Source organism: Passer domesticus, chromosome 15 (genome assembly GCF_036417665.1).
Source record: "Passer domesticus isolate bPasDom1 chromosome 15, bPasDom1.hap1, whole genome shotgun sequence".
Taxonomy (NCBI): Eukaryota; Metazoa; Chordata; class Aves; order Passeriformes; family Passeridae; genus Passer; species Passer domesticus.
Window position 1 is genome coordinate 670,376 of NC_087488.1, and position 17,871 is coordinate 688,246.

At 45.7% G+C, this 17,871-nt stretch overlaps 1 protein-coding gene across 1 annotated transcript; it reads right to left on the reverse strand.

Moving 5' to 3' along the window:
• Positions 1–4,817: 4,817 nt before the first annotated feature.
• ROGDI (rogdi atypical leucine zipper) lies at positions 4,818–17,855 on the reverse strand. The gene is made up of 11 exons (XM_064390182.1): positions 17,769–17,855; positions 15,262–15,333; positions 13,882–13,964; positions 12,556–12,610; positions 11,965–12,045; positions 9,555–9,650; positions 8,231–8,329; positions 7,639–7,752; positions 6,845–6,894; positions 6,229–6,355; positions 4,818–5,741 (listed from the first exon to the last, which is right to left on the reverse strand). The coding sequence occupies exons 1-11, from the start codon at positions 17,805–17,807 to the stop codon at positions 5,700–5,702; spliced, it is 858 nt and encodes a 285-aa protein (XP_064246252.1). The 5' UTR covers positions 17,808–17,855; the 3' UTR covers positions 4,818–5,699.
• Between the last annotated feature and the right edge of the window lie 16 nt (positions 17,856–17,871).

The following is a 17,871-nucleotide window of genomic DNA, read 5'->3' on the forward strand; positions in this document are numbered from 1 at the left end:
GGATTACAGATACATGAGACTTCAGGGGAGGATCACAGGCTTGGAATAAACCGTACATTTTCAATGGGTAAGACAGAGCATACCATTTAACTAAAATGTAACACCACACATTAGCTCATGAAAGCTTAATTACTTGTCTACTGGAGGTGGTGAATTTACCAGAATGGTGGCAATAATGTACGTTAGGGGACATCAGGTAGGGTATTCGGAGGAGGCAAGAGGTAATCAATTGGCAGATAAAATTCAGAAAGCAACATTTTTGCCAGAACTCTGCAAGATCCTCCCTTTGCTCCCAATGACTCAATCACTGCCAGAGAAACTGTCTTTTCCACAAAAGGAACTGGAGATAGTTAAAAATTATGGGGCAAAGAAAAAAGGGGATAACTGGTTTACAAGGGATGACAAAGAAGAGATACCAGAAGCTTTGGCCTTACAAGTAGTGGAACAACTCCATGAAGGCAGTCATTGGAGTTCTCAAGGATTGGCAGAAGCCTTCTTCTGCCAATTCTTGAGAGGTATGGTGCTGTGGGTCTTTTTAGTCTAGCAAAATCAGCTGTTGAAGGTTGCTTGATCTGTCCTAAAGCCAGTAACAGGGCTACAAAGAAAGCTGCCAGGGGAGGGAGACCTTGGGCTGTATGTCCCTTTCAAAGATACAAAGTGGATTTTACTGAGATGCCCCAAGTGGGAAAGTTTAAATATCTTCTGGTAATAGTATGCCAGCTAACAAGGTGGCCAGAATCATTTCCAACAGCTTCAGCAACTACAGCATCAGTTATTAAAGTCTTTTTGGAACAAATAATTCCAAGACATAGGACTGTAGAAGCAACAGACTCAGATAGGGGAACTTGTTTTACAGGAAAGATCCTTCAAGGGATTATGGTTACTTTAGGAGAACAATGGATCCTCCATACCCCTGACACTGCCAGATCTCTTGTATTCAGTAGGGGAAAAAAAAAAGTAACAAAAAAAAGAAATACCTTTTGAAGCTGGTAACAGAAACCAAGATGCCACAGGTTTCCACAGGATGCCACAGGAACCCTTTTTGCCATTGGCTTTGGCAAGAATGAATGCCAGACCCAGAAGAGAGATGAGCTATCTTTCTTTGATTGATTTTTTTGAATTCTTACCCAGGTAATTCTAAGCCTAGTGGGGGGTGGAGATAAGTGATGTATATTTAAAACAATATGTTTCCAGGATACTCTCTCTTGTGAAATCTCCTTCAATAGGAAATTCAGCTGGCACAGCCCCTGCCTTTGGACTTTGCTGTTTGTAACAGCCAGCAAAGGGATTTCATTCTGGTTAAGGAGTGGAAAGAAGCACCACTGATGGCAAAGACCTTTCCAAGTGTTACTGACCACAGAAACAGCCATAAAGACAGCTGAACACAGGTGGACCCATCACATTTGGGTCAAGGTCTCTAAGGCCTCAGAGATTTGGACATCTCAGCTGGAAAAGAAGGACAGCAGGCTCTGACTGACACTCCGCACGAGTGGGTCGGAGCAGCCACTGGTGAATCAACACTGGGGGAAGCCCCCTGTGCCCAGCCACAGACCATCTGCTGAAACAGTCTGTATGGATATCCCTCCTTTAGAAACTCCACTCACTGGGATGCTACTACTTGCTTTCACTGTTTTCTTTCTCTTAAGTGGTTTCCGTGCCATCATTCCCCAGAGGTGGAGCAGAAGATAAGGTGAAAATTAGACTAGACAATTAGAATATTATAAATATATTAGAATATTTTCCTTACTAATTCTACTTTTATATTCTCAGCTAAGTTTAGACCAGGAGGGGTAGAATCAATTTTCAATTTTAGGAGAAGAAGTAGCAAGAGTTGTTAACCTCAGCTATTGCTGGGTCTGGGGAGAGCCAGGAGGATCTGAAGAGTGGCCATGAGTGCCTAGATCAGTTGAACCTAAATGGTGGGTCAACACCCTAAGTGAGGTCCTTAATGGGATGGGATATGGGGACGAAGAAGGAAGTCCATGGTGACTTCATTCTTCTGAAACAGGCACATATAGCTTAAATAGGACAGGGGGATCTATGTAGGAAAAGCATTCGTGAATTGATTTATCTTTGGGTTAAACCAACTGGGTTTGGATTCCCAATTACCCTCCTTAAAATTGTCCCAAATATCAAAGCAAATGCAAATGCAACCAAATGCCTGTTTAGCTCACTAATGCTAGCTGGGTGAGGTGTTCCTACCATATTTGATGCAAAGATTTTAAAGGCTGTAAAGCAGTGGGAAGGGACGAGGGGTTTTTTTGACCACCTGTTTTTAAGCTGGCCCCAAGAAAATTCCACAAGTAGAATGCATGTTGTTTGTGACTATCAGTGGAAATGGCAACACCAGAATGGGACTTGAACCCTTTTTAGTGAGTTCTGCTCCAAATCCAACCAAACAGCTTTCAGATATAAACGTAGATGGGAACTCCACATGGGAGCCTGGAAATGCAAATACTGGGACACTAATGGTGGGGCAGCTACTGTTGGATGATGGTGAAGGCCACAAAACAAGCTGTATTTTGACCCACCAATTGATCACAAAGGGTAGGAAGGCCCCTTTGCTAATGGAACATGAGCTTTGAAGGGACATTATTGGATTTGTGGCCAGCATGCTTTTTGCAGGTTACCTCCAGACTACTCAGGGATATTTTATATGGGACATAATAGACAGTTGTTCTTTTTCCTACCACAAGTTCAGGGAAATCACTTAGGAATCAAAATCTATTTGATTTTATTACATTTAATTAGAGAAAAGCAATCAATTGATGAAGCACTGGCTGGAGAGAGTACCCCAAAATGGGGAAAAGATGAATGGCCACTGGAAAAAATTATACTGCACTACAGACCAGCCACTTGGAATCCTTACTAATTAGTATCAGGTGCCAGATATTTGAATAGGATAACTGGGTTACAAGCTGTTGTTGAAACAATAACCAACAAAACAGCTACAGCTCTTGACCTTCCTGGTGACCAATCCACCCAAATTAGTAAGGCAATATTTTAACATTTGACAGTATTACAGTACCTATTAACAGAAGAAAGAGGCGCTTGTGGAAAATTAAAGTATTCAGACTGCTGTTTGCAAAGAGATGGCAACAGAAATGTGGTCAGGCAAATAACACAGGAAATAAAGTTAGCTCATGTACCTGTCCAAGGATGGAAAAGATGGGAATGGGACATGTTTTCATGATTCCCTGGCAATCTACAGGATTTCTCCTCTTATGTGGATGCCTGCACAGCATAATTCTAGCAATTTGCGGGCATAGAAAGCAAAACAATTTGGCAATTTCCTGGTGCCAACACAACCCAACCCAAGTGCAGCAATCTGATGGCAAAGAAAGCCAAAACCCAGCAGCTTCTTGGTGCTGGCACAGGCACCACCCAGAGCTGGTGTTTGCTGGGAAAACCAGTGCCCAGATCCACAAATTTCCCACTGCCAATAGAGCCCAAGTCCAGCAATTTGCTGTCAAAGAAAGCTAAAAGCCAGCAAATACCGTGTGCCAGCATCACCCTGATCTGGTGTTTCCTGGCACTGCCAGGACCTAGATCCAGAAATTTCCCTGTTCTGGCACAGCCGAAGTGCAGCAATTTGCTGGCACAGAAAGCCAAAAGCTGGCAAATTCCCTTTGCCAACACCACCCAATCTGGTGTAAGCTGGCAGCACGACGAGGCAGGTAGGCAGGCAGAAAGGAAGGAAGGACCCGACATCTGCGCCCACTGCAAGATGAAGCTATATTTGGGCTGCCCAGGTTGAGCACAATGCAGGTCTGCTCAGCAGGAGCTAGGTCCCCAAGCAGCTTGGGGACTCTGCCCTATGTCCCTGCAAAGCAACTGACCTGGTTTTACTGCTCAAATCAGAAGCACTCTGCTCCCCACCAGCACCAGAACTAGGCCTGGGAGCACCAGTGAGCACAGACTGCCTGTTCCTTGTCACCCCCTCTTCTCCCTGCTGCTCTCCGGTTAGATCAGCAGGGCCTCTGTTGTCCCCACCCAGCACTGCTGTCTATCCCCTTACACCACCTTTCTTGACCTTCCCTTGCCTCAGGAGCTTGGCTGTACTGGCCTGCACCATACTTGCCATGCATGATAGGCTGCCTGCTACTACTAAGGCTGTCTGGGGCTTTTTGTTAACCCCCCCAGCTACATATTTGGAACAACTCTCTTGGCCATTCCCTTACAGAACTCTCATTAGCAAAACCAGGTCTCTTGAGCCCCAACTTTGCAACTGATTGGGATCTCATGCCTGAGTATTTTTACTTCTTTCATCACATTGTCTCTGCCCCTGCTAGCTCTTGAGTAGCAGATGTGGGAGAGGAACCCAGCTGCCCATGCTCTCCATCATCCTTCCTGTCAGAGCAGCTGTCCCTTTCAGTGTTCCTCGAGGATATTCAGAACCAAGTGAAATTTGGGAGCATTTACATACACCTGTTCACAAAAAGGTGTATGAGAAGGTTGCATAAGACTTCCAAGGGCAACAGAGCCATGTGGGTAGGTGGCAGCTTCCTGAGAAGATCCTGAACAGGACCTGCAGACTTTCCACTCTGCCAGAGATGTTCTGAATGAACTCTATGAGCCAACCCACCCCAGTCTGAATGCCTACAGCCTATTCCAAACACTACTGTCAAGACATGTTTGGAAAACTACTTCAGGTAGTATTTCAAGTATCAGACAGCACTGGGCTGAGGCTATGCAAACAGGCTCAGCCTTTGAAGAGCTGCCCAGCTAACAGTGCCTCCACTACTGTCCTCCCCAGTAAAACAAAAGACAACTCAGCATGCATAACCAAGAACAGCCACTCAATTGTGAGAGAGCACAGAATCTCAAGATACTCATTCTTTCACAGCCCACGTGAGCACTGCAGGTATGAGTGTCTTTATTTCACAGTTAGCAGTGGCTAAAGGTATGAGTTACACATTGTAACATCCATAGGCAGCAAATCATAATAGCAACATGGTACTCACTTTGCATTTAATTACAAGATGAAAGACTGCACAAGGTACACCAGGGCAACTCCAAAAGCTGGTAGTGAAAACAAGATACTAAACCTGGAAAAGACCAATTGGCCCAACTAGGGCTTAGGAAAAAAATAATAATTATCACATTGATGCTGGATGAGGGGGGAAAGAATTCAAACAGCGGCAAGTAAGAGCATCCCCAAAGAGGAATCAGTAACGTGGGGATGGCAGAACAGGCTGGAGAGGGAGTCATTCAGGGTTAGTTAAAAGCACAGCTGGACCAGACAAGAGAAACTTAGTTCACTACAGGGAGCCACATGTCCTACCTTTTAAGAGGTGTGTTAAGTTAGTCTGTTTTGCCCCCTTCCTGGCCACTTCACAGTCAAGGAGTTAGTTACAGCACAATGCACAGATCTAGTTAGTGAGGGTGGTCCAGAGCACCTATCCCTTTTAAAAGACCTGCATAACTTATCAGGGGCTTGGGAAGTGTCAGCCACAGAACGCACAAGATGGACCAATGGAAGCTCCTGCCAAACACACAGCACTACTTGGTGCCCTGCTTATGCAGCAGTCCCAGACAAGGCTACTAAAGCTATGTCTCTGGGTACACTGACCCTGCCCTGTGCAGGGCATATGGCAGCGAACCCCAGCACTCCTCAGGCTGACCTGGACTCAGCTGGCATGAGAGAACAGAGAGAGACACTCAAAGTACTGTAAAGGCTTAGACCATTCCACAAAAAATTAATATGGCCTGTAGTTCCAGTAACTGGAGAAAACGGAGATCTGGAAAGCAAGAACAAAAGCAGGTAAGTTCCTATACCCCTTGGACCACAAAAAAAGGAGCATATAATGTGTGAGGGAGGGCTTAGATTCACAGCATTACACACTTCAGCACTGCACTACTGAAGGACAGGTTTCCTGCTGCCGTCACTCAAGGAGCACAAAGTTACTTGCTCAAGGTGACACTTGCAGAGCTGGAACTGGGCATTGATCTACTGGAATCTAGGTTGCTTATTTTGTCTCATCCACTGCATGACTGAGAACACAGAAATGTCTGCTTGCTCCTTTCCATCTAGTCACCAGCTCAGGAGACATCTGCCACACCACTACACTTAGCCTATGGCTGCTTGCTAAGCAGTGCCAGCCAGCTCCCTGGCTCCAGAACACTCACTCATCCCTTATTTTCAGCAAGCTGAACAGAATAACATCAGATCTGAAGTCCTCTCAAAATCCAGAGTTAAAAACAAAGCCCCTTTTTCAAGGCCATTACCTTATCCTTCAGCTGCTGGCAAAGCTGCAGTGAAACTGTGAAGAAGACAAGGGCATCATTTAACCACGGGACAACACATTCCACTTTATGGACATGGCTGACTTCATATCGCTGGCTGCCAAATTCACTGGAAGGGGGAAAAAGAGCACAGCTTCACACACAACAGCATAGAACTCAACTGTCCTACATTCCCATAGGAGAGAATATGATTATTTCTATCACATTTAAATCAGCACCCACCTCTGACCAGATTTACAGTTAAACTAAAGGGTGAAGTTAGGAACTTCCCTTGATTCCAGACAGGCACAGAGGCAGGGAATGCAGATGGCAATGCCAAAATCCAAACACTAATTTTTGTTGTAAACTGTCATCTCTAGATAAACTCATGGTACTGTCTAGATGGGCTGAATCCTGGAAATTCATATATTCTGGCCTTTAGGACCAAGTCATTAAAGAGACACAACAGAGCATTCACAGGCACAGCAAGTGACTCAGTCCAGCTACTCCACTTCAGAGATGCTATAATAGAAACTGCACGCAGCTGTTTGGATTTCACCCTAAAGACATACCAACACCTGTTACCCAAGTACACTGCCGTTGTAGTGACTGTACTTACAACATGGCCCCAGGGTTGTGCAAAACAGACCCTCCAGCAGGCTTGAAGTTCTAGAGAAGGAAAAGGTCATTAGGATTTTGATGTAGTAAACAAATCACTTAGGAGAAAGACATTTAAAGCTTACACTTTCAGAAGATTGACATCAAGAAACACCCATGCTCTATTAGCCTGGACACTCCATCAATATGGAAACCCTTTTGTTAGAAACCTTCCTGCTCCTTCATGAAAGGAGTTCATTCCTTCATTGGCTGAGTTCAATGTAGCTACAAATTTTATCACTACAGAAATAAGATGAGAAGATCCAGAAGAAAAACAAAATACGGATTTTTAGGAAAATCTTCCTTATGGAAGGACTGCATTTCATAAAGCTTAAGAGTTTAAGGCTGTTTTTACAGGACATCAAGTTGACCCATGCAACAGGTGAAGCACAAAAGTATCTGTCAAAACTCCATGACGAAACCCAAGATGCTACTCAGATGTAAACTGGATTAATATAACTATGCCCTTCCAAAATGACACAAAATTATCATACTATATTTGAAGTATTTGGTAAAAAATGGCTTACTCCAGAGTACTGGTATGTTCTTTTGGGCTAAGCAGCCATGCCCCAAACTAGATTTAGAGCCAGTGTTCTGTGTACAGCATACCTAAACACAGAAACTTAGTACCAGCTGAACTTATTTCTGCATTATCTTATGAATATAACATTGCACCAGGTAGCAGTGTGATCTCCTCCTCACAGTGGAATGTAAGGAGAGGAAACTAAACAAGGCTCATGAGATAGCAGGCATCACCTTGGTTGTGCTGGGCTGCATCACATGGAGCTGGTAGACAGTGAGGCACAGCTTGTTCAGGTTAATATAGAAATTCACAAGGATGTCTGGAGGCAGCACAGGGGTGAACATTTTCTGGCAAGAAAATTAGTTTCTTTGTCAGTGAAAAGATAATTTCTAATGCTGGGAAACCATTCCCTTTTCCCAAGCCACACTACAATCACCCTATGACAAAAGAAAAACAGTAGGAGAGAAACAAAGACTGAGCAGCTGCAGGCAATGACTGCTGCTCTCATTGCTCTTGATCAAATGATATGTGCATGACAGCGACAAGGAAGGATGGAGCAGTTTTCACAAGGGCAAATCATCCCTGGACAAGACTCTTGAGCAGAGAACAGAACTTACTCCCAAAAGAACCAGAGTCCTCATGCCCAAGTCATCTGCATGCCCACAGGAAGATAAAGAGCAGCCAAAAACAATCAGGATTTGCACTTGCTTCAGTTCTGCCTCAGGAGACACTTCAGAAACCCACTCCCACCAAGATGCAGCCCAGTATCCGAACTGTTGCAGTGCTGCCAAACCTGTATAGAGATCTAGACCATCACATACTTACTGTGAGACCACTGGAGGCAATTTCTGGTAGTGTCAGAGTGGCAGGAGTGGTCAGTCGATTTCGGGCTCTGGAGAGCTGCAACATCACAGCATCCATAAGCTACAAGGTAATGCACAGAACCACTGCTGAGTGTGATTCCTGGACAGCTCTGGATAGAGTGCTGCAGAATCCTACAGCCTTCTGCAAGTGTTAAAACAACAAACGCCACTAGTCCCCATCCTTCCAGGAATTCAGGAACTTATTGGGAAGGGGTGGCTCCCACATAAATGCAGTTTATAAAGATGGTGCATAAACGCACCATCAGAGACTTACGAGACAGGTCTGGAGTGCTCAATACCAGCAGGTGACAAGAGAATAGCTATTCATGACAAGAATACCAAGCCAATATAAGATCACTGACTGATGCTACAGAGGCATCAACAAACTCATCATCAGCTCTTCAGAAGAACAGGCTTGTTTTTTCCTTTATTTTTAAGGAAAAAACAAGCTGCATTCTCAGTCTCCCCACTCCCACATCACAGGTACAACCGCTGCATGGGCTCCCTCTGTTCACAACCAGCTATGACAGGCAGGAGATAAAAAGATCCAGCTCATTGTGAGGCCAATCCTGCCAGAACCCACAGTTCAAAGGCTCTTCAGGCAGACTTCCTCTTCCAGAAAAAAACGGGAAACAACATGTCTGTAATAGACCTCATGACTGCTAAGATGAAGGCACTTTGTATAACGTCTAATATCTCCCCTTATTTCCACTTGAGTTTTCTCATGTTTGATGTTGTGATGAATTCCAATGAGCAAGCCGAAATTCTGTTGCCTTCAGAGAGCATTTTCAAGCAGAAGGTTGAGCTTCACTGCCATGCAGCAGCTGCTCTGTATTAGACCCCAGAAAATACTACTGGCAAGAGAGAAGTCACTTTCAGATTTTCAGTAAATCACAAGTACTGTCATCTTCTGTTTACTGATGGCTGCCTCACTGCTGCTCTTGCCTGCAGCACTGACCAACAGAGAGTAAGTTATGTAACAGCATCACCCACAGAAGATCAAGGAATATCCTCCCACATTGTCACCGGTGTGTAACAGTGCACTGACTGCTCAGATTACTGTTCACCAGAATGTACATCCCTGTTACTAATGCTAAACTAGTACAGATTCATATAAAATATGAGGTCATATGGACACTTCTTGACATGGTATGTATGGGTACAACTATTAAGTCTGTTTCCACTAAGAAACTCAGAGAGTAATCTGCATTAAATGTGTTTAAAACAACAAATGGAGGGAAGAAAAATGCATGTTCCTACCCAAGCATCAAGAGCTTTCTCCTCACCTTGAGCACCTCCAAGCCTGTTTTGAACTGGTAGTTCACATCTCTGTTCATAAGCAGGTAAATGGCTTGGTTCACATGGTTTCTAGCATCCTGGATCTGCAAAGGTACAAATACAGCCCTATGAAAGAAACACTCCGTAATAACATGTACTCGGAAGTAAAGGTTTCCCCAGCTATCTCACTGACCTTAAGAATGGTGTCTTCCCAAATGTAATGCCACATCTAAATGTCAGATACTCTCTAACACAAACCTACCACTGGTTCCCCTGAAGCGTTACTGGGTTCTCCACTCATGGACTGGAGATACAGAACAGTCTGACAGCTACAACCTGGACTGTCAGTACAGATATTGCTCCTGTCCTGAAGTGACATCAGACATTCTCATCCTGGGAGCACTCTGACCATGACGGCTTGGAAGGAATTCTCACTGGTAATGGCATACAGCAGTCAGCTCTAGCACCATGAACAATTATTTCATCCTATCAGAGCTAAAACAAATGACACCAAAGAGCACCAAGCACTGATTTCTAATACAACGTCTCTGCCAATATCCCTGAGACCTTCTAAAGTGAAATTGTTTGGATTAAGAGTAATCTCCAGCATCAAGAAGTTGTGCCATTGTGTGGGACCAGACCAGACTCAGGACACATCTGGCTCGACTTCCCCTCAAGCAAGAGGAACACAGTCATAAAAGCAAGGTTGATTGGTGTATCCTTGCTTTTATGGGAGCAAGGACAAACCAGAGGAAGACAATGGTCCTGGGAGAAGCTGACTGTGTTCAATTTTAGGCAGCAGTGTGAAAATGGAAAAATAAGCCCAAGGAGTAAATTAGAGGGTGCAAACAGAACAGCTAAGCAGAGAAGCTTGTCTGCTGGGAGACAGGCTACACAGCATGAGGTACTTGTAGTTGATATATTTAAAATGTCCTCCAGTAGTCACAGCTCCCAGCTCTACACCCTTGCAGAAGCCTCCCTGGTACAGACCTGGCTCTGGTTGCTTCTAATGCAGAGCTCAGGCAATACAGAACAGCCCTGCTCTTAGAAAGCTCTTGCACTGGAGGCCACAGAGAGAAAAGTGAGAATGCTAAGTCCACTGTCGGACTGCAGAGACTGCAGGTACTTGGGCATTTCCAAATATCACCACCTCCAGCCTTTAAATCTCCTAGAGGCTTCTGAGCAAGCTTAACTGCTCCTGGCAGAACTACCCAACCAAGCAATGCTTGCTGTTGCTGTTATGATTTGCTCTATTCATATTCCCTCTTGACTTTGCTTTGTCTTCTAATCAACTACCTCAAAATTTATGTGCCTGCACTTGTATTCCTCAAAAACGTGCCTATGCTACAACTTCTTACCCATGACTTCACTTTGTACAGACAAACAAAACTCCAACAGTCACAACTCATTAAGGGAAGACACTCCTTTGAGATGCTAATTTTTAATTCAGACAGGCTAAAGATCACCATATAACCACTTTAAATGCTTTTGCACACAGTCCTTTAGGCACTCACACTCCATATCTGAACATTAGAACACAAAATGCAAGTAAATAAAGGAAGTAGTTTTCCATAAAAGCTGGTAGAACTCTATCAACCAGGTAGCAGTACAAAATAGCCACAAAAGAGGAGGCACTGCTGAGTTCTGTCATAAAAATTTTCTTGCTTTGTTGCAAGGCATAAACAAACACAGTCAAGTTTGGCATTAATATCCTAAGTACACAATTTTCTAGATTTCTACAAATTTTCTAGGTAGAGCTTAAACTGCTAAAGCAGATGTTGGGAACTGCACTTAATGCCAAATGCACTTATCACCTAGAAAAACCTGAGCTATGGCACGAGGAAATACATTGAATCCACTCTCCTCCAACCTACTCAGCTGTGACAAACTGAGGAAAACCATGTCTTCAAACACTAGGTCAGGTCCTGAAATCGGCTATGTCCCAGCAAAATGATGGGAAAAAGATTTTGGTTCTGGATATCTGCATTATTTTAACTCCTTACCTGAGGAAACTGAGACATGCTACTGAATAGAGTAATTTGTTCTCAGTGTAAACAAATGCATCTGTACGAGAATGAGAACAAGCTACTCAAAGCCCCTGAAGCTGCTCTTTGCCCTGCTATCTTGCGGTGACATGGGACAGTCCTGCACAGGCAGCTCCAGACAGTCCTTTACAGGATCTTGTCTGCTATGCAGACAGCCTTCATATCAGCAGCTGGTGTGTCTGGAATGAGCCCACCCAGGCACCCCAACTCAATTTAACTGATTTAATTGCACCTGCTTCTTCCCTTAGCTTTTACCAGTGTAGCTCATGTGGAATGGACATAACAAACATAACAATCTCTGTCAAAAGACTGAAGTTCCTGCTCAGAGAGCACTGAGACTGTGGATGGGAGGGAATCTAGAGCCAACAGGTACCTGCTGCAATTTCCACTGCTTGTCTTCCCGGAATGCAAAATGCAGGAGCTGATTGTTTCTGGGCATTTTCAGATTAACATCCTTGAAAAAAAGAAACAAACACATGAGAGCAAGAAATGCCTGAAGATGGGGGCTTGCAGTCACATTCCCTTCTTCCAGACCATCCTAGCAAACTGCCATCTGCAGTCCTGGCACAGCCAGAACCTCAGTGCTTCCACAGGATGATATTAATACAAAGAATAGGCTGAAATGCATGAGTGAATCAGGATCCTGGCAGGACACATGACCTTAGCCCAGAAGGTCCCCAAGACAACTTATTATTACACAACAAAGGTGGTAAAGGCAAGGAATCCCAGTGGAAGTTAACTACTCACCACCACATGGTGGTGGTAGAAGGGGATGTCAGATGCTGGATCTTGATAAATTTCAATGCCTGCTGAAACACCTAGGCCAATTAGGAAGAACTGACAAAGAACACTGATCACTGGTAACACACAACCAGGGTGACCTCCCTCCCTGAGGTGATCAAAGGCTGATAAGGGTGACAACTACCCCTTGCCATACAAAGCAAGAAGTGTTGCAAGTACTCACAGCTTGACACAGTGCATCTCCCTGCAGCGTCATCACACCTTTCACCTGGTCTGTGCTGGAATGAGAAGAAACATCTGGGCAACACATGTCACAAGAGGCACCTATCAATTGCCAGCCTAACATCTCCCCTCCTCGTCCTGTGTAGCCAGCACAGCTCCTCCTGCCCAGGGTCTGAACAATGCTCCTGCCCAGCAGCTGAACACCACACATACTTTCAAGTCCGCAGTCATTGGCCTGTGGTGAACTCCAGTCATATTCTTTATGAGCAACCTCACCCTAATTGCTCTGACTAAAACATTACCTTCATTTCTGATCCCATTCTTATTCCATTTATCACCTGTCAACAATTTGGCTGCTGTTACAAACAGCTTTAGCAGGCACAAGCACAAGACAATAAATTAATTACTGACATTGAAGAGTCAGATGATTCCTCACACCCCATTCCAAGAAAAAAGACCCTAAATAAGTAAAACCCCACAACCTTAAAAAAATAAAAACCCCACATCCCAAACCCTTTGAAAGGTCCTGCAAAATGACTCACATGTACAACGAACAGTGTGAGGAGAAGACTGAAGCATGTGGTTGAGCCATACCTTATATTTTACTATATTAGAGACTCTTTTGATCAACACTGCAAGATCCACCTTACAACAACAAATGAAAACTAAATTAGCTAAGGCCTGAAGAAGATAATGTTCAAATTTAGTACAGAATTACTGCATGATTTCTTGCAATGATATGACAGCCCAAATGACTAAGGTAAATTGCTTTGTGAAAAGCTTGTGAACTCTGCTAGTATTCAAACCACTGAGGATCAAAAAATGGATATCGATTTCAGAAGAACTGCACACCTATAGCATCTTCTGCACAAACCTCAGTTTGCTTTGTGTGAAGGAGATTTACTATTGCTACTTTAGGGAGATTAGGAAAAAGGTTAAGATTTCTCCATAGTCAGGGTCAGGAACTGAGCCAAGAGCAGAATTCAGGTCTTGTAACTGCAACTCCCTGTGTCATAATCAGAAAAATGCCCTTTGGCAAACTGCCGGCAGCACTGAGGCAACACACAAGCATGTGGTCAGGAATCAGTGACTACATTATAGGTGTCAGCACAAAATGGCACAAAGCTGGCTCATGCAGCCCTGGAGCACAGCTACAGACCGTTACCTTCACCTGCCATGAGAGCTAGTTTGTTTTCCTTAAGGCAGAATCTCCTGTTAAGGAAAACCCACTACTCCGGGGCTTCTGTAAAAGCCCTTCACCACAGATCCTCCAGGATCTGCACCCTTTGCTGCAGAGGGAAGTTACCTGCTGACCACCACCACTTACCCTGATGTGCTTAGTACAAAGTTCTCTTGCTTGACAGCTCCTCCTGAGCCACTGGTGGGCAAGGCAAAGCGGTGGGAGGCCTCCTGCCCAAGAGAGGACACAGTGAGTGCTGGAGCATCTGCCTGGGCCCAGCACACCATGAGCCAGGAACAAAGATAATGTGGACACCATCAAGTGGCTGAACATGTAGCGGTCAGCTCTGCCAACCTCCCAAAGTCCACCAAGTAGAGCACTTGGATTTCATCCTACTGCAGGACTGGTGAAGCCCAGGAGGAGGCTCAGCACATGCAACCCATAGCAAAAGGCATTTTCAAATCCCACACCCTGGAGCTGGGCACTGCCAGCAGGATCCCCAAGCTGCCCACAGAAGGAGTAGCACCTGACAGCTCAGCTCTGCAATACCCTCAGGCACCATGGTCCTGCCCCTTATCACAGCTGGTCTTTACACATGAAAAAGTGTGGAGAGAACATCAGCCCTTCCCAGCCCTCCATCTGGTTACACTGGCTGGTGACTGCCCTTTACACACTTCGCCCTCAAAACCATAATACATTCTTCAAAACAGGTACTATATATAAAAATATTGCAGTCTATTGTCACCTGCTATTGACTCCAGTCCTGGGGATCTGAATCAGCACTATGGCACTCGCACCTGCTCTGGCACTTGCCCCTCACCTCCATTTTTTTGGCCTTGCTCTTCCATCACTTCATAACCTCCAAAAGCCAGAGAGTGTTAAGGGGCTGGGCCTGTTGAACATTGATCCAGCAGACACACAGTGCATTTGCGGTGCACAGAAGTCCCTTTGGCCAGTTCTCCACTGGCTGCTTGGAAAGAGTCAGCCCCGCAGCACATGCTCAGGCTGGAGAAAGGCAAAAAAAGGGCTGCCCATTTGCTTCAGCTGGACACATCAGGGCTCTGAAAGGGGCAGGTACCAGCAGAGCAGTGGGCAGGTTGAGGAAAGCATGATTTTGAACAAGGAGAGCACATGCCAGTAATTACTGCACAAGTAGCAGCAGTCACCTAAAGGCCATGTTGCTTGCTTCCACCAGCACACATCAGTTACAGGCAGATTCAGATTCTCTGTTCCAGAAAATATTCATATCTCAGGCAAATGCCTGGCAGATAGGTCTGGCTGGCTTCATGTACCTTTTCAAAACAGCTCTCAGCAGAGGGTAAAGAACAGAGAAATCTTGGGGAAATCAGAATTACTGTGAATCCTCAAGAGCAGAGGGCAAGCAAGCACCAGGGACAGGACAGATCTGTGACCAGATCATACATACCTTTCTGTGCAGCCTCTACCAAGAATTTTTTCCTGCAGAGGCAACTTATCACCATTCCTTACACAAAAGGTGAAACAAAACTCAGACAAAATTAACCTCACCTTCAAAATATCCTGCAGCTGTCTCAAAACAGCATGGACCTCTTCTTGTAAAAGCCATTTAAATTCTTCTTCCTACATCGTGGAAAAATAGCAGTGGAATCACTAGACATCAAACACTGCAAGCAAATCTCTCAGACACATGCCAAAATTATTTAAGTTCTAAGTGTACTGCTGTTTCAGCGCTGTTTAAACAAAAGACAACAAAAGTTTTCTTCCTGATTTGTTGAAACACTTCAGTCTCCACATCTCCACTTCTCCACCCCAGTCCAATAAACTGTCCTCATTCTTGCCCTGACTTTGTTTAAGAAAGCAATTTGGTACACAAATCACTGTACCAAAAAACCTAGAACTGAATGCAACTCTCAGAGCAAAGTAAAAATACTACTGCGTCAAAAACTGGGGCATCTTTTTAAGCTGTTGAGATGGACTTACCTGGCTGCCAGACACATAACCAGCCTCCCTCACTGCCCCTTCCTCAAAGGGGAATCATGGGCCAAGGTAAAGCTAGGGACATCCATTACCAACTCCTGGCACAGACAAAAGTGAATCAATTTGCAGACAAATTCATTGCTAATTAAGTGGTGAGAAACAAAGATAAGAACTAAAATGAGCCTCCCCACCCCCATCCCCAGCATTTCCCCAAGCAATAGTAGTCTAAAACCAAAACAATTAAACTGAAAAGGGGGTGTGGGGGGGACACAGGCTGGGGACTCCCAATCATTGGGGCAAATCCAGTAATGAACAAGTTCGGATCTGACGACTCACTGCCTTGAGCCTCCATTGGCTGCTGCCACAGAGAAGCCTGTATAAAGCAGACCCTCAAAGCACATCTAGTGTTCCTGTTAAACCATGGAGTCCCCATGCAGGTCATCAAAGAAGTGGGGAAGAGAAGCAAGCATGGGACAAAGAAAAGATTGCCACTTTTCATCCTGTAAGAAAAGAGAAATTTTCCATGGGGAGAGTTCTGAGCAGGTTGCCCACAAAAAAAAAAAAAAACAAAACAAACAAAAAAACAAACAAACAAAAAAAAAAAACAGGCAAGCTAGGGTCAAGTCAGATCTTTAAGCTTGTGGTTTCTCTGCTAGATGGTTCCTGTTTACCATGAGGAACACAACCCCCACTGATGTGTCATCACCTTATGCAAGAGTCATCCCAACAACCAGTAGGCCAAAGTCAGGTTTATTTCAGCAAACATTTATCCAAGGCAGGCACACACAACAAAGCCAGGCAGGATTCCCTGTTATCCTTCAAAGCAGTTTGGGCGCAGGACCACTGACTTTGACACTTTAATCCTCTTCTGCGTTTCTAGGAATTATACTGATCATAGAATATTCTTAACTGGAAGGGACCCACAAGGATCATGAAGTCCAAGTGGGCTCTACATAGGACAGTCCGAAGAATTCTACCATGTGCCTTGAGAGTTCTGTCATAACCCTCTCTGAAATCTGTCAGGGTACTGTGACCACTGCCCTGGCGAGCCTCTTCCAGTGCCTGACCACACTCTGGATGAAAAAACTTTTCCAAATATCCAGCCTAAACCTCCCCTGACAGAGCTCCATGCTGTTCCCTCAGATCCTGTCACTAATCACCAGAGAGAAGATGGACATGCAATTCTTTCACTCTGTAATATTTGGCCTCCTCCAGGTTCCCAAAGGAACAGTGATCCCATGGGTGCAGCAAATACCTTCAGTACCTCCAACACTCACCAGTAAGTGTTTCTACTCAAAATGCCCATTGGTATCATTCTTTCCTTTAGTCACAGCAAGAAATCTCCTTTCCCCTGCCCATTAATTTTGGACTAAGTAAAGTTTGCACATCTGTGTTTTTGGCGAATGCTAGTCATACTCTTCTAAACCATATGACATAAAAAAAACCCGTTTTCCTATGTGGCTTTCCATCCAGACCAACAGATCTCTGAACCCCTTCTCCATACCGGAGATTTCATTCCTCATCGGAGATCCTGTCCCAGGGAAGCCGCAGTGACGCCGGCACTGCACCGTCGCCGAGGCTACCAGTTCACCAGGGCGGCTCGGGCACCCGCCATGCGAGGGGCGCTTCAGCAGGACACCGAGGTCAAAGGGCACATTCACGGTGTGCCGGGAGCAGGACGACCCCGGCCTTGCCCCCCCACCCAGCCCCATCTGGCCCATCGGAGGAGCGGCGCCGGTGGCAGAGACACCTGGGCGCCGCCGCTGGGCGAGGCGGAAGGAGGCCGCGGCCTCCGAACCACACGGCGACGGGCGTCGGGCACCGGTCCGATAGCCTGGCCCGACAACATGCCTGAACTTCGGCAGCGCCTCCAGTCAGGGCAGCTGCTCCAGGGCTGGGCCCGGGCAGCCCCTGCACAGCGCTCGACCCAGGCGCAGGGGACGGCCTTGCCGCCATCCCGCGACCCCCCCATCCGAGCGCGGCCAGACAGAACGAGTCTGCGGGGGTCTAGCAGTGCTGTCATCAGCCAGAAGCCGCTGCCGCTCGCCCTGGCCCCGCCGAGCGCCCGCCCGACTCACCAGCACCGCCCGCTCCCCCTGGGTCGCCATGGCCGCCATCCTGACACCGCCGGCCCCGCCCCCGTCACCCCATGCGCATGACGCGGCAACGCGTGATTGGGCA

Excerpts from the sequence above, each read along its gene's own strand:
- ROGDI (XM_064390182.1), bottom strand. The coding sequence starts at position 17,807 with ATGGCGGCCATGGCGACCCAGGGGGAGCGGGCGGTGCTG. Across the intron at positions 12,611-13,881 it reads TTTGTACTAAGCACATCAGG|CACAGACCAGGTGAAAGGTG; the intron begins GTAAGTGGTGGT and ends TTCTCATTCCAG. Across the intron at positions 6,356-6,844 it reads CACAACCCTGGGGCCATGTT|TGAATTTGGCAGCCAGCGAT; the intron begins GTAAGTACAGTC and ends TCCCCCTTCCAG.